This window comes from Prionailurus bengalensis, chromosome F2 (genome assembly GCF_016509475.1).
Source record: "Prionailurus bengalensis isolate Pbe53 chromosome F2, Fcat_Pben_1.1_paternal_pri, whole genome shotgun sequence".
NCBI classification, from domain to species: Eukaryota; Metazoa; Chordata; class Mammalia; order Carnivora; family Felidae; genus Prionailurus; species Prionailurus bengalensis.
This window is the reverse complement of record NC_057353.1, coordinates 44567912-44584995: the sequence shown is the minus strand read 5'-3', so window position 1 is coordinate 44584995 and position 17084 is coordinate 44567912. Positions and strand designations below refer to the sequence as shown.

General features: G+C 39.4%; 1 protein-coding gene across 1 annotated transcript in view; it reads left to right on the top strand.

Annotated features, from left to right (window-relative positions):
• Positions 1-17084, top strand: part of NIPAL2 (NIPA like domain containing 2) — an 85027-nt gene that overhangs the window by 15930 nt on the left and 52013 nt on the right. The window contains exons 2-3 of the mRNA XM_043601457.1: positions 9150-9218; positions 10228-10399. Coding sequence (XP_043457392.1) covers positions 9150-9218; positions 10228-10399 — 241 coding nt within the window. The remainder of the gene's footprint in view (positions 1-9149; positions 9219-10227; positions 10400-17084) is intronic.

Genomic DNA, 17084 nt, shown 5'->3' with positions numbered 1-17084 from the left:
CAACTGTATGACTCATACATATTGCTGTTGGGAGTGTAAATGGTACAGCCACTCTGGAAAGTAGTTTGGCAGTTCTTTTCAAAACTTAAAATAGGCTTACTGCACAATCCAGGAATTACACCTTTGGCATTTATCCCAGAGAAATGAACTTATTTTCATGCAGGATTTGTATACAGTGTTCATAGCAGCTTTATTCATACATCCAAAAACTGGAAACAACTCAAGTGTCATTCAGTGGGTGAGTGGTTAAATATGTTGTGGTACATCCATACCATGGAATACTACTCAGAAATCAAAAGGATCAAGGATTATTGATCCAACTTGGATGAACCTCAAGGCTGATGCCTTGTAGCATTTGTGAATTAATATAATTCTAGAGATAGAGAACAGATTAGTGGTTGCTACAGGTTAGGGTTGGGGAGGGGAAGAATTTGGGTGTATCAGTAAAGGGGTAACAAGGGAATCTTATGGTGATGGCACAGATGAGGATCTTGTCACACACACGCGCACACGTGCGCGCGCACACACACACACACAAGTGCTAGTATAGCTGGTAAAATCTGAACAAGATCTTTACCAATTCTGATTTCTTGATTTTGATGTTTTAGTATAGTAGTGTAAAATGTGAACTGTGAGGGGAGGCTGGGGGAAGAGTGCTTGGGGGTGCCTGGGTGGCTCAGTTGGTTAAGCGTCCAAGTCTTCATTTCGGCTCAGGTCATTATCTCACGGTTCTGGAGTTCAAGCCCCACATCGGGCTCTCTGCTGTCAGTGCAGAGTCTGCTTCAGATCCTCTGTGTCCCTCTCTGTCCCTCCCCTGCTCATGCTCTCTCTCTTTCAAAAATAAAATAAACATTAAAAAAAAATACAACCAAAAAAGAGTGCTTGGGACCTATCTTTACATTTATTTGAAGCCTACTGTGAGTCAATAATTATTTCAAAATAAAAGTTGGAAAAACACAAGAATTACTAAAAGAATATAAATAGGGTGTATAACTTCCTAGCCAAAAGAGTAAGGGGAAGAAAAAAAAGTGCTCAATCAATCCAAGAAGACTCTGGAAAGGAGAAATTAGAAAGCAAAGAAAAAGCAAAATAACTGAAAATACAAAAAAAGATGGTAGAAACAAGTGAAAATATATTTTTAATCACAATAAAATGGACTAAACTTCCCATTTAACAGAAAGTCTCAGGTTTTTTTTTTAATTCAGTTATTTTCAGTGTATAAGAGAACTGACTAAATATAATGACACAGAAATGTTGAAAGTACAGTGATACGGAAAGTGGCAAATATCCAAAGAAAGCAGCTACATTATATTAATATCAGATAAAATAAACTTTAAAGGGAAAAGGTTATTGAGATTAAGAGTCAATATATAATGATAAAAGCAATAATTAACTGGAAAGATAAGACAATCCTGAACTTTTATATACCTGCCTAACTCCATAGCCTTAAAATATGTAAAGCAAAATTCAATATATTTAAAAGGAAAGTGGATACATCCATGTTTAGTTAGATTTTTAATATACCTATATTAGCAATTGATAGGCAAAGCAGTCCAAAATTTATTATCAAAGATTTGAGCAATGAATTAATGGAGATAGGTAGATAGATGGATAGAAAAAAATACATATATAATATGTTAACCCAACAATTAAAAATACTTTCTTTTCAGGAGTTCCTGGGTGGTTCAGTGAGTTAAGCATCCAACTCTTGATTTCTGCTCAGGTCATGATCTCACAGTTCGTGAGTTCGAGCCCCACATCAGGCTGTGTACTGACAGTGTAGAGCCTGCTTGGGATTCTCTCTCCGTTTCTCTCTGCCCCTCCCCTGCACACTCTCTCACTCTCTTTCTCAAAACAAATAAACAATTTTTAAAGAATATTTTCAAGCATACATGGAATACTTATAAAACTTGACCATACACTATTAGGTCACAAAACAAATTTCACTTTCCACCATATACTAGGTGAAAAAGCAAATGTTAATTTACACACAGCATATTTTCTGTCCACAACTCAATAAAATTAGAAATCGGTAAGAAAGCAATGACCAACATCCCCATTCATTTAGAAATATTAAAATACAGGCCTCTGAATAATATAAGGTTCAGATAAAAATAATACAATATTTATGAAATATTTACAACTAAATGCCAATGGAAACTGTGCATGCCAAAAGTATGCATGGAACCAAAACAGAGGGTGTACTTAAAGGAACATAGGGGCGCCTGGGTGGCTCAGTCGGTTAAGCATCCAACTTCAGCTCAGGTCACGATCTCGTGGTCCGTGAGTTCGAGCCCCACGTCGGGCTCTGGGCTGATGGCTCGGAGCCTGGAGCCTGCTTCGGATTCTGTGTCTCCCTCTCTCTCTGCCCCTCCCCCGTTCATGCTCTGTCTCTCTCTGTCTCAAAAATAAATAAACGTTAAAAAAATTTTTAAAGGAACATATATAGCTGCACTTGCATATGTTATTATATAGGAAGAAAGAGGAAAAGCTAATGAGTTGAGAGTCTAAATGAAGATGAAAAACTCAGTAAAGAAAGATAATAAAAGCAAATCTAGGAAGGAAAGAAATTGATCTAAATCAACTTCAGGAAAAAGTTAACTTCTCTTCTGGAAGTGAGAAGAGACTGTAAGAGAGCTAGCTACATTGGGAACGTTTTATTTCTCTGGACCAAAAAAAAAAAAAAAGTAAATACTTTGTGTACTAAAAATTATTTTATTGTTTGTAACAACTTCATTAAAATGTAATTCATATAGCATACAGCGCCGAATGCTGTAAAAACACTGGTTTTTAGTACCTTTACAGAGTTGTGTGACCATCACCACAATCAACTTTAAAATATTTTCATCACCTCAAAAAGAAACCTTCCACCCTTGAATGCAAACTGGTGCAACCACTCTAGAAAACAGTATGGAGGTTCCTCAAAAAAGTAAAAGTAGAATTATCCTATGACACAGCAATAGCACTACTAAGAATTTATCCAAAGGATAGAGTGCCGATTCATAGGGGCACTTGTACCCCAATGTTTATAGCAGCGCTTTCAACAATAGCCAAATTATGGAAAGAGCCCAAATGTCCATCACCTGATGAATGGATAAAGAAGATGTATACACACACACACACACACACACACACACACACACACACACACTGGAATACTACTTGGTGATGAAAAAGAACGAAATCTTGTCACTGCAACAACATGGATGGAACTGGAGGGTATTATGCTAAGTGAAATAAGTCAGTCAGAGGCAGACAGGTATCATATGTTGTCCCTCATAGGTGGAATTTGAGAAACTTAACAGAAGACCATGGGAGAAGGGAAGGAAAATTAGTTACAAACAGGGAGGCAAACCATAAGAGACTCTTAAATACAAAGAACAAACTGAGGGTTGATGGGGTTGGGGGGTGCAGGGAAAATGGGTGATGGGCATTGAGGAGGGCACTTGTTGGGATGAGCACTGGGTGTTGTATGTAAGTGATAAATCTTGGGAATCTGCTCCTGAAGCCAAAACTACACTGTATGTTAGCTAACTTGATAATAAATTATTAAGAAAAAAAAAAAGTAAATAAAAGAAACCTTCCACACTTTGGCTGTCATCCCCAAGCCCTGCATCCTCCCCATCCCTAAGCAACCACTAATCTGCTTTCTCTATTAATAGATTTGCCTACTCTGGACCTTTCATATAAAAGGAATCCTTTAACACATGGTCTTCTGTGACTAGGTTCTTTTACATAGCATAAAATTTTCAACGTTCATCCAGGTTGTAGCATATACCTATGCTGCATTCCTTTTTGTGGATAAATAATATTCCATTGTATGAATATATACTACGTTTTGTGTATTCATTTGTTGATAGACATTTAAGTCAGTTTCACTTTTGGCTATATTATGAATAATACTGCTCTGGACACTTGTGTACAAGTATTTGTGTAGATATGTTTTCATTTCTCTTGGATATATACCTAGGAGTGGAATTGCTGAGTCAAATGGAAATTCCACGCTTAAAATGTTGAGGAACTGCCAGACTGTTTTTCCAAAGTGGTTGCAACATTTAGTATTTCCATCAGCAGTGTATGAGGCTACTGATTGATCTACATCCTCACCAACACTTGTTATTATCTGACTTTTTGATTATAGCCACCTTATTTGGTGTGAAGTGGTACAGCACTGTGTTTTTCATTTGCATTACCTGGTGACTAATGATGTTGACATCCTTTCATGTGCTTGTCAGACATTTGTCTTCTTTGGAGAATGGCTATTCAGGTCCTTTGCCCATTTTTATTTTTATTTTTATTTTTATTTTTTATTTATTTTTGAGACAGAGAGAGACAGAGCACGAACGGGGGAGGAGCAGAGAGAGAGAGGGAGACACAGAATCCGAAGCAGGCTCCAGGCTCCGAGCTGTCAGCACAGAACCCGACACGGGGCTCGAACTCATGGACCATGAGATCGTGACCTGAGCCGAAGTCAGACGCTCAGCCGACTGAGCCACCCAGGCGCCCTCCTTTGCCCATTTTTAATTGGGATATTTTTCTTTTTGTCATTGAGTTGTAAGAGTTTTTTTTTTATATATTCTAGGTACAAGTCCTATATCAGATATATGATTTCCAAATATTTTCTCCCACTTTATGGATTGTCTTTTCACTTTATTATTAGTGTCCTTTGAAACATAAAACTTTTTCATATTAATAAGGTGTAATTATTTTTTCTTTTGTTGCTTGTGACTTTGATATCTTACCTGTAAGAATCCATAGCCAAATCCAAGATTATAAAGATTTATTCCTGCTTTTGTCTGAGAATTTTAGAGTTTTAGCTCTTAAGTCTTTGATTTTGAGTTAATTCCTGTATGTGTTGTATGATCAGCAGCTGTACTATTTTACATTCTTTTCAGCAGTGCACAAGGGTTCCAGTTTCTCCACATCCTTTCCAACACTTGTTATTTTCTGGTTTGTTTTAGAGAGAGGGCTTTCAGTGAGGGAGAGAGGGAGAAGGGGAGAGAGAGACTCTAAAGTAGGCTCCACACTCAGTGCGGAGCCCAACATGGGATGGGGCTCAATCCCACAACCCTGTGATCATGACCTGAGCCAAAGTCAGAGTTGGCCGCTCAACAGACCAAGTCACCCAGGCGCCCTTGTTTGTTTGTTTGTTTGTTTGTTTGTTTGTTTGTTTTTATTATAGCCCTCCCAGTGGGTGTGAGGTGGTAGCTCATTGTGATTTTGATTTGCATTTCCCTAGTAATTAGTGCTGTTGAACATCTTTTCATGTGCCTATTGGCCATTTGTATAATTTCTTTGGAGAAATGTCTATTCAAGGCCTTTGCCCATTTTTATTTTTTCAGTCATTTGTGGCTTTAATTTTTTTTAATATGAAATTTATTGTCGAATTGGTTTCCATACAACACCCAGTGCTCATCCCAACAGGTGCCCTCCTCAATGCCCATCACCCACTTTCCCTTCCCTCCTACCCTCCATCAACCCTCAGTTTATTCTCAGTTTTTAAGAGTCTCTTATGTCCTTTGCCCATTTTTAATTGGGTTATCAATTTTGTTGTTGAATTGTAAGAGTTCTTTATGTATCTTGGGTATCAATCTTTGTCAGATATATGATTTGCAAATATTTTCTCCCACTGTGTAAGTCACCTTTCACTCCATTAATAGTGTCCTTTGTTGCACAAAAGATTTTTTTTAATATATGAAATTTATTGTCAAGTTGGTTTCCATACAACACCCAGTGCTCATCCCAAAAGGTGCCCTCCTCAATACCCATCACCCACCCTCCCCTCCTTCCCACCCCCCATCAACCCTCAGTTTGTTCTCAGTTTTTAACAGTCTCTTATGCTTTGGCTGTCTCCCACTCTAACGTCTTTTTTTTTTTTCTTCCCCTCCCCCATGGGTTTCTGTTAAGTTTCTCAGGATCCACATAAGAGTGAAACCATATGGTATCTGTCTTTCTCTGTATGGCTTATTTCACTTAGCATCACACTCTCCAGTTCCATCCACGTTGCTACAAAGGGCCATATTTCATTTTTTCTCATTGCCACGTAGTATTCCATTGTGTATATAAACCACAATTTCTTTATCCATTCATCAGTTGATGGACATTTAGGCTCTTTCCATAATTTGGCAATTGTTGAGAGTGCTGCATAAACATTGGGGTACAAGTGCCCCTATGCATCAGTACTCCTGTATCCCTTGGATAAATTCCTAGCAGTGCTATTGCTGGGTCATAGGGTAGGTCTATTTTTAATTTTCTGAGGAACCTCCACACTGCTTTCCAGAGTGGCTGCACCAATTTGCATTCCCACCAACAGTGCAAGAGGGCTCCCATTTCTCCACATCCTCTCCAGCATCTATAGTCTCCTGATTTGTTCATTTTGGCCACTCTGACTGGCGTGAGGTGATACCTGAGTGTGGTTTTGATTTGTATTTCCCTGATAAGGAGCGACGCTGAACATCTTTTCATGTGCCTGTTGGCCATCCGGATGTCTTCTTTAGAGAAGTGTCTATTCATGTTTTCTGCCCATTTCTTCACTGGGTTATTTGTTTTTCGGGTGTGGAGTTTGGTGAGCTCTTTATAGATTTTGGAACCTAGCCTTTTGTCCGATATGTCATTTGCAAATATCTTTTCCCATTCTGTTGGTTGCCTTTTAGTTTTGTTGGTTGTTTCCTTTGCTGTTGCACAAAAGATTTTAATCGTGATGGAGTCCAGCTTATCTAGTCTTGTTTTGTTGTTGTTGTTGTTGTTGTTGTTGTTGTTGTTGTTGTTTTTGGCCTGTGCTTTTGGTCTCACATCCAAGAAATCATTGCCAAATCTTGCTACCAATTTCTAAACACTCAGCCTGGTAGTGAGTTCAATTCAAACTATTCAGTGAGTGATTTAAAGTACTGAAGTAAGTTATTTCTATTCTATAATTTACTGTTGTCATTGTGGAAGATTTCAAAATTATCCATTCAATCCCAAACTTCTTATGAAACTTTATTTTCGTGATTACTGCCAAACGCATTCGATTATAAATTGAAAGCATGGAAATAGCACAATTATGATACGATTTTTCCCCATGAGGAATAGTGATCAAAATTATTGCCAAGTGCCTTTATTAGGAAAAGAACATTCTTAACTGATTAAAGGCTATGGATATTATATATCAGCTATTAAATGGGTTTTCAACTTTTCTGCTTCATTTTTTAAAAACACTGAATTTCACTTCAGCACATATAATAAAGTTTTAAAACTTCAAAGGCATTTTGCATTCTGAAAAGAGCTCCTTGTGGTTATAATATTCTTTTGAAATTCAAATAACTCCTTGGAATTTGAAGCTAGCTAGGAGTTGTGTACTGTAGAAAAAGAAGGGGGAAGATCCCTGATATCACTGCTAATTTATCCTGCTAGAAAGATATGATGCTTTTGTGCCTTGATAGGAGCAGTAAATGCATCTTTTGAAGTAAACATGTTCAGCAATGTGTAAAAACTTATTTTTTTTAAGTTTATTTATTTTAAGAGAGAGACAAAGAGAGAACCAGTGGGGAAGAGCAGAGAGAGAAGGAGACAGAGATCCAAAGTGGGTTCTGGGCTGACAGCAGAGAGCCCAATGTGGGGCTCAAACTCACAAACTGCAAGATCATGACCTGAGTTGAAGTTGGATGTTTAACTGACTGAGCCACCCAGGCTCCCCAAGCACTTATTTTTTAATCTCTTTTTAGTTCTTGTTTTAAACCATTATATACTTTTTCCAGCACGTGTTTTTCAAGAGCCCCTAATTTTATAAAGTAGATGATGTAGGAGATCCAAGAGAAGCCTAAGACATGGTTCTCTTCCCTCAGACAGTTTGCCATCTCTTCATAGAACCTAGTGATGCACATGACATTCTAAAAGAAGAAATAGGGGTGCCTAGGTGGCTCAGATGGTTAAGCATCTGACTTCGGCCTAGGTCATGATCCTGCACTTCATGGGTTCGAGCCCCACATTGGGCTCTGTGCTGACAGCTTGAAGCCTGGAGCCTGCTTCAGATTCTGTGTCTCCCTCTCTCTCTGCCCCTTCCCTGCTTGCACTCTGTCTCTGTCCCCAAAAATAAATAAATTTAAAAAAAAAGAAGAAGAAGGAATAAAGGCACTTACCATGTAGAGTCTGAGAAAGCAAGATCAGAGAAAGCCACAGTGTTTCTCTACAGTCAACTACATCGAATATAAAACTACTTTACCAGTTCCCCATAAGCCGTCCTCATCCCGACCATACCACAGCATATTTAATGGAGTAGTAGGAAAATGTAGTCTACCCCCGATGGAGATCATAGAACTTTAGAGGGAAGGGGATTTTAGAAACATCTTATTCAACATCTTCTTGTTTACTGAGGCCAGGGAGCTGAAATAATTTGCTCAAAGTTACCTGTTAGAAAATAGCAGATCTGGGGCGCCTGGGTGCTCAGTCAGTTGAATGCTCGACCCTTGATTTCAGTTCAGGTCATGATCTCAGGGTTGTGGGATCAAGCCCCATATCAGGCTCTGTACTGGCCATGGATCCTGTTTGAGATTCTCTCTCTCTGTCTCTCTCTCTCTCTGCTCCCCTCCCCTGCTTGTGCTCTCGCTCTCTCTCTCTCTCTCTCTCAAATAAAAAAAATGTTAAAAAAAAAAAAAGAAAATAGATCTGAATCTCAGATTCATCCTTTATCTCCAAGACCAGTGATCTTTCTTTCATACTACAGTCCTCCAGAATATGTTAAGAGAAAGGAGAGAGGGAGACCAGATGGGAAACAATTTTACGGTCCATACTTGAGGCAATGAACACCGCAATCAGGGGGGTTGCTGAGGAAAATTGACAGAAAGGATAAATAAGAAGCACCTTAGAAAAAGAACCTGCTAACTATTTTCTTTATTTTAGTGAATTAAACAAATATCTAGAGAATTCAGTAAAGCATTGAGCTAGTTCTAAAGGATAATATTTGACTAAAGTGAAAAAAACCAAATTCTGACAAAACCACTATTCATAATCCAAATGATCCTGGAAAATGGGTGCTATGTAAATATTTGCTGAATGAATGAACAAATGAATGAATGTATCAACTTAAATTTTATTGTTTTTTGGGGGGGGAGGGGATCTTTAGTAAATATCTTACAAGTGTTACTGAAAAAAGAAAACATTTTCTTTTACAGATTCACCTTTTTGGAGTTTTGCTGGCCATTTTAGGAAACTTGGTAATCAGTATTTCCCTAAATATTCAGGTAAGAAGTAGCTTGTTTTTCTAAGTGTAGTTTGATCTAGGGACACATTATGGCTTGAAGGGGTCTCAGGCACTTTTGCCCTCCTGGGATCCTTTCTCCACAAAAAATCTAAACAATTATATTTTATGACCTCACTGACATAAAGACAAATATATCTTAGGCTGGATTGCGTTCACTTTTTTCTTCTTCTAATTTTAAAAGAAATTAATTATTTTTGTGGGCATCTTAATAGTATTGCATATCCTAGGCAAGGTGCCTCAGTAGTTTGTAAATTGGTACCACAAATTTGTACCAAAGTTGTTCATAATCTTGGCGTAAACCAAGATTTATTTTTAATGTTCTGTGTTTTCTTCTAGTACTTTTATTATTTTTTTAAGTCTTCAAACATAATCTAGAATTGTATATACTTCATATAAGAAAGTAAGTTCAGTTGTCATAAAATCAATAAGTAAATTGGGCTTTATGTAATGGCCATGAATATATATGTTTCAAATACAAAAAATACTCAAACCAGATGTAAATAAGCATCTATCACCCCAACCCCCAACTATCAAAGCATTCTGCCTTGCTATGTTTATTGTGGTAGCTACTTTGACTCATACATTTGAATCCATTTTCAAAGGATTTTCCTTTAGTAACTTATTATTTTTATTTCCCGAAATATTTATTTTGGCATCTGAACTTTTTCGGCATTCTGAAAGTAGTTTTAAGACATTTAACTCCTTAACATACTCCTCATCTTTGGAGAGGAAGACTGGTACTAACTTTACAGTTATCAGAATTAAGCAACATTCCTATGTGAGAAGGCCCTTTCCTCCACAAAATTCTCCATCAATGGGAGTCACTTCTGCAGTTAATATGTTTGGAACAAGCAGAAAGCCATAGCAATTGCTCTGTAATAACCTGCAAATAAAAGCCATGATGCAAATGCACAGGACCAAAACTTTTCAGGGCAAGTTTTAATTTGTGGTAGAGATATTTTCTTATTTGCATCCTGATTTCCTTCCAGAAATATTCGCATGTCCAGTTGGCACACCAGGAACACCCAAGGCCATACTTCAAGAGTATGTTGTGGTGGGCTGGGGCCGTGCTCATGGCCGTCGGGGAGATGGGCAACTTTGCAGCCTACGGATTTGCCCCCATTACTCTCATCGCTCCGTTAGGCTATGTGTCTGTTACAGGTGAGCCATTTCTCTGTGTTTTGACAAATAGAAAGTTTTGGACATCAGAATAATTGGCAGAAAAACATACAACTTAAACAACATGCGAACAAAGGAATGAAGTCCTATTTTCTTAGCAGGTTAACTTGGAACGATTATACTGCTGGTTTCACTTATGTGCCATCATGCTGCCACATTGACCACAAAGAAACTTGCATTTTGTAGCTGTAGTATTGGTGTTTGAAAGCCTCATTTCCAGTGTGTGCGTCTTAATAAATTAATAGTAACAGCAAATGTTATACCATGCTTTTTAAATCGTTAATGAATTCTCTAAAAACATTTGTACAGTGTTGTATTTTATTCAGATGTTAAGCTGATGTTGCTTGTAGTTAGAGCATTTGATGCCTCATCTTGACTGCATAGTCAGTATCTCTTTTACACTAAGGATGAAATATTGGTTATTCTCCATTGCTATAAGAATGTGTACATTTACGGTAATGTCACAATTAACCTATTTTTCAAAATTTATATGATGTACTAAATATATATAGAAAAGAGAATATGAGATGTTGCTAAAGACTAAAAAAAAAAGAGCAAAATCACTGCGAAAAAGATGAATAAATTTTCCAAGACGTTAAAATCAATAAAAATCCTTTTACTTTTACTCTTTATTTGCTGCTATGGAAACAGCATGTTTCTAAATGTCTGTGAATTTGAAATCTTCACTGAAATAGAAACAAGTTGATGATTATTGTCTGGTAACAGCTAGATCAAGCATAAGATGTGCTCATGTGTCCCGATTTTAATATTTCTCCTAAGAATATGATATTCTTAAAGAAAGCAGAATTTAAACCAAAATAATGTGTATTCAAAGAGAATTTTATTTTATGTTGAAAGTGGTTTCTCCTTCTTAATCATTCAAAATATCTTACTTAAAATACTTCCGTGGTGTACTAGGGTAGAATATTTAGCAAAGAACACTTTTGTAGCTTTCTAGAAATTGTTCAGTTAAAATTACCATACTGTTACTTCTCTGAATAGGCACACAATTTATATAATCATTTACCATTTTTAACATCCCAATAAAATGAGCAATTTTAGTGTATCTTCTTTTTGCTATACATACTATGTATGTGGACATTGCGGATTTCTTTTTCTTCTCAAGATCTGACAAATAATAGATAAAAGATCTCGTTATATTGTCACCCTGGGACTTCTATAGGCCCCAGTTATTCTGAAAACGTTGTGTTGTTCTTCATAATGACTGTATATTTAGAGCTGGTTTTTATTTTTGCTTCTTGTTTTGCTTTATGCTTCATTTCCAGGAAGTAGACAAAACAGTGTCCAGGAATATAAACAGACACCTGGAGGAGGGTTGGTACACTCAGTTGAAATTCTGCAGTTATCTCGAGTCACTCAGCACTGGGAATCCTTTCCTCTGGGAGCAAGAAAAAGAGAGCTGGTCCAACTAGCTCAAAGGAAGGGGAGTGTGGCTGGACTTGTTGTAATGGTCAGAGATTTCACAGAAATGAAATATAGCCAAGCTCTGTGGGACCTAAAGTGAGAATTTGGAAGTCACCAGAGATTAAGGTCACCTTGATACCCTTCACAGCCCTTCAGCTGAGCTGCCTGAGAGGCTGCTCCTCTTGGCCTGACTTGCTCAAAGCTCTCATTAGTAATAGGAAGCTGAAGTTTTCCCACTCACCTTAGACAGTGCCCTGTCCTCCCCAAGCCCCCTGTGGGGCCAGTCCACTCATGTTCACACTCTGAGCTCACTGGTTTAACAGGTGGACCTTTCTTAATGCTACATGCTTTGTGTGCTTTTAGCCCCAGTTGATATTTCAACGTTACAATCTTTTTAACAGCCTCCCTCTCTGCCCATAAAATGGTTCAAAGAAGTAAACTTACAGCCTCAAATACAAGCCATTTCCTACTTTACAATCTTTGCAAACTAGTATATGCTCACGAGTAAATATTCCCACAGCATTCCTGAGCTGCATTTAGGTTGTGAAGTGTCGTGGGTGGGTTGTGGACCACTGGTGATTGAGAATAGTCCCCAGCACAAACCTCTACCACCCTGAGGTTCCTTATAAAGATTCTAGAAACTCTAAAGGACCTGAAACAAGAAGGAGAGTATTTTTTAAATAGCCATATCATATGGCTCTGTCTACAGATGAGGCAGAAAAGCGTCCACACTTTTCTGTGCTGGAACTTTCCCCCCACTGTTATGTCTTGAGAAATTCATGAAAGAAATCAAAATTTCCTTCTGAGTTAAAAAAAAAAAAAAGATAGATAGTATACATTGCAGTGTTGCATGGGATGGGAGAGTGCATATTCTTGCCTGGTCTGTCTTCTATCTTTTGTTACTTTTAAAATTAAAAAAAAAAAAAAAAAAAGAACGAAAGAAAATTAAAATCCAAAACTTTAAAAAAAAAAGCTGGGGCGCCTGGGTGGCGCAGTCGGTTAAGCGTCCGACTTCAGCCAGGTCACGATCTCGCAGTCCGGGAGTTCGAGCCCCGCGTCAGGCTCTGGGCTGATGGCTCAGAGACTGGAGCCAGTTTCCGATTCTGTGTCTCCCTCTCTCTCTGCCCCTCCCCTGTTCATGCTCTGTCTCTCTCTGTCCCAAAAATAAATAAACATTGAAAAAAAATTAAAAAAAAAAAAAAAAAAAAGCTTGAGCTCTGAAGTCCAACCGAAGGGTAGGTACTTTCTGCCCTCTTCCTCCCTCTGCCGAGGTGATCTGGTTCACACCAACAACACCATGCTCCTTTATTCCTTTCCGGAAGTGAGGGGAGATACCGTGTGGGTAATCATGTGTTCTAATCTCGCTACCCACAGCATGGCAGGCCCCCTAATATGTCAGACCCGCTGTTTTGCGTTACATAATCAAAATTCCTTTTCCCTTTGTAAGTTTAACTGAACAAATTGTTTTTAGGACTAGTATGTAAGAAACACCATGGTAAGCAGTATGGCTATCTCAGTTTGTGCTCTTCTCACAGTCCTGCCTCAGAGCATCTTCCTTTCTCCTTGCTTTCCCCTTCTCCATGTGTTCTGCCGCTCCTTGCTGACAGGCTCACCTTGCAGCCCCGCTCCTCAGGCCCTGGTTTTACTGGTGGTTCCAACGGAGGCAAAGAGCTCCATAATCAAACAGAGTTCTGTGATATTGGGTTTTTTGTTTTTTTGTTTTTTTGTTTTTTTTTTTTTTACCGTTTATTTATTTTTGAGACAGAGAGAGACAGAGCATGAATGGGGGACGGTCAGAGAGAGAGGGAGACACAGAATCCAAAGCAGGCTCCGGGCTCTGAGCTGTCAGCACAGAGCCCGACGTGGGGCTCGAACTCACAGACGGTGAGATCGTGACCTGAGCCGAAGTCGGAAGCTCAACCGACTGAGCCACCCAGGCGCCCCTGTGATATTGGGTTTTAAATGTCAGCCAGGTTTCATTGGTGTCGGGTTTCTGGGCACACTGTCAGTCTTTCAGAGGCAGGTGCAGTAGGCCAGGTTTTTGGAACCTACCGACCACAAAACGTTTTTATATGAAGCATCCTCAAAGGACAGCAGTTCTGGGGCACTGGGCGACTCAGTCAGTTGAGCATCTGACTCTTGGTTTTGGCTCAGGTCATGATCCCAGGGCCGTGGGACGAGCCCTGCGTCAGGCTCACTCAGCACCAGCTCCGTTCCACACTCAGTGGGAAAAAGAAAAGAAAAAAAAGCCTGCTTGGGATTCTCTCCCTCCCTCCTTCTGTCTGCCCCCCCCCCCCCCAGAAAAAAAGAGAAGAAAAGAAAAAGGACAGCAATTCTGCAAAAAACCCTTTAGGGAATTCTTAAGGCAGTGCTCACATTAATAATTCTCTAATCTCCACTGCCCGGCACGAGTGAGTGATCTAGCCTGTCTGAGTCTTAAGGATTGGATAATGGGAAATAATCCTGGCAGATCTGAATGCCCAGGCCTGGGTCCAGCTTTCTGAGAATGTCAGAGCCCTAGTATTCTTGCGTCACCTTATGCTTTCTCCCTGAAGGTCTTTCTCACTGGAGAATACGTCCAAACGCGCATTCTGACTGATAGGCTAGTTACACTGGCAGTGTGGTTAGTTCTAGATGTTGACTTGTGTTTGTGTTTCCATTAATTAAGAAAGCTTAGCGGTTATTTCTCAATTTCGTCTCTAGCCTAGGCTGGATATTTGTCCCAACCAGACAGGGCAGTTGAATGGTCCAGAACATGAGCTCTGGGGCCACACTGCCAGGGTTCAAATCCCAGCTCTGCCGCTGGAAAGCTCTGTGGCCTCATACAAGTTATGTAAACAGGTTCACGCCTCAGATCCCTAACCTGTAAAGTGGAGATACAAAGACTTCTTACCTCAGGGGGCGCCTGGCTCGCTCAGTCGGGGGAGGAGCGTGCGACCCTCCATCTCAGGGTTGTAGGTTCAGGCCCCATGCTGTGTGTCGAGATCCCTTAAAAATAAAAAATAAAGAAGAGTTCTTACCTCAGAAGTTGTCCTGGGGAAAAGCAGAGTAAACGCAAATGGCTAAGAACAGTGTTGGATACGAACTGCAGAGTTTGACATGTAGGCAACACTAGCTACTGTCACTGTGATTTATAATTATTAGTATTACTTAGAAACAAAGCTCATTCTTCATAAGGGCATCCCTTCCCACGCCCCCAGAAGATGGCTGATGATTAAATTCTCTAAAATGGAGGAACCAGTTTAAGAAATGCTTTCCATTGTTCTCATCCATGTAATGGCTCATTTTCAGGGAGCAGAAAAGTAGGATCCTCACAGCTCATTTGTTCAGCCATGGAGCAGCAATTACCCCTTGACCGTTCCACATGTTTCCTACTGAAATGTGTTGGAAAATACGAGAATTTCCAAATAACCTACCAAGACAAAATACATTTAAAAAACACACACACACACAAACAAAAACAGGGGCACCTGGGTGGCTCAGTCGGTAAAGCGTCCAGCTTCAGCTCAGGTCATGATTTCACGGTTTGTGGGTTCGAGCCGCCCATCGGGCTCTGTGCAGGCAGCTCAGAACCTGGAGCCTGTTTTGGATTCTGTGTCTCCCTCTCTCTCTGCCTCTCCCCCACTCACATTCTGTCTCTGTCTCTTAAAAATGAATAAATGTTAAAAAATATTAAAAAAAAAAAAAACAGACACAGAAATTTGTCCTAGGAAAAGCATAGAAGCCTAAGATGTGTGTGTAACTTTCTGTCTTCTTGCTCTGGCTTCCTATCACTTCTGTTTACTTGCTAATTAACTTCAGAGAGGCTGAAGGGCAGATTTCTTTCAAGGTCTAACTGCAATTTGAGAATGTGTTTTTAGAGAAACTGTTATACCAAAAATCTAGTAAAAAGAAATAAGTTGGATATTCTGTGGAGTTTGTAGTACAATTTTAAACTACTACTAATCCCTCCCTCCCCAGAAGGTCTTTCTTGGCTTCTAGACTAAATTAAACAGGCTTATTCTCTCTGTTCCCTTAGCACCCTACAGGGCCCTCTTCTTGTCTACATGGTGTCTTTTTGTGAATTAGAAAAAGGCAGCCTTTCTCGTGATACGTTATTTCTGTTTGTCTGCAAATTACTGTGATACAGTGATTTCATTAGTACAGCATGCTTGGGCACCATCTGTCATAGAATTGTCCTGAGAGATATACAACTCAGCAAGATGTGAGATGTGGGTGGTGCTTCCTCAGATTTTGTGTCTTTGTGCACTGTACAACCTGCTCAACCACACACAGCAGCCCTGGTCCTGCATTTCCCCTCCAGCAACTCTCATCATGCTCACAATGACCTGTTTAATACCTGTCCTTACCATTTAACTGAGACCTAGGAGATGTGCCTGCATGTGTCTGCTTGCTTTCCATCTGCTTCCTCCAGGAAAGCGTAGTACAGGAAAATCACACAATACAGCTTTGTAGAGCTGGTTTGAATTTGAAGTTTGATAAAATGAGGATAGGATGTTCTGTTCTTGGGTGTTGGAAGAGAAAAACATTTGCTTGAAAGCATAATGGTTAAGCATTTCATTGCAAGGAACTCATGGATATTCACTTTTGTAAATACTTAAAAGTCTTTAAGCCTGTCCTTTGGGGGTTAAGTTAGATTATTTGTGCATCTACAAAGTACAGGCTTTCATTTCACATTTTCCTTTTTTTGTTCATCCTCATGACTGATCTATGCTGTGCTGAAACATTGAGAGATGGTTAAAAATCATGAAGCCATCAACAACCGAAAGAGTTGAAGTCACATGGAATTAAGGAGATTCATGGTAGACCTTACTCGATATAAAATTAATTTGTGGGGGCACCTGGGTGGCTCAGTTGGTTGAGCGCCTGACTTCAGCTTGGGTCATGATCTCGCGGTTCGTGAGTTCAAACCCCACATCGGGCTCTGTGCTGACAGCTCAGAGCCTGGAGCCTGCTTCGGATTCTGTGTCTGCCTCTTTCTCTGCCCCTTGCCCACTCATGTTCTGTCTCTTTGTCTCTCTCAACAATAATATCCATTAAAAAAATCTTTTTAAAAACAAACAAAAAAACCAAAACAACAACAAAAAATTAATTTGTATAGGGGTGGTGAGGGAGTGGAATATGAAGGAAGGTTGTTGTAGGGCCAGGGAGGGTGGGAGAAATAAGACATAATAGAAGCACCGATGACATTTCTCTGTTCCGTACCTCTGAGAGTATATTGATTTAAAGTAATTTGAAGAGA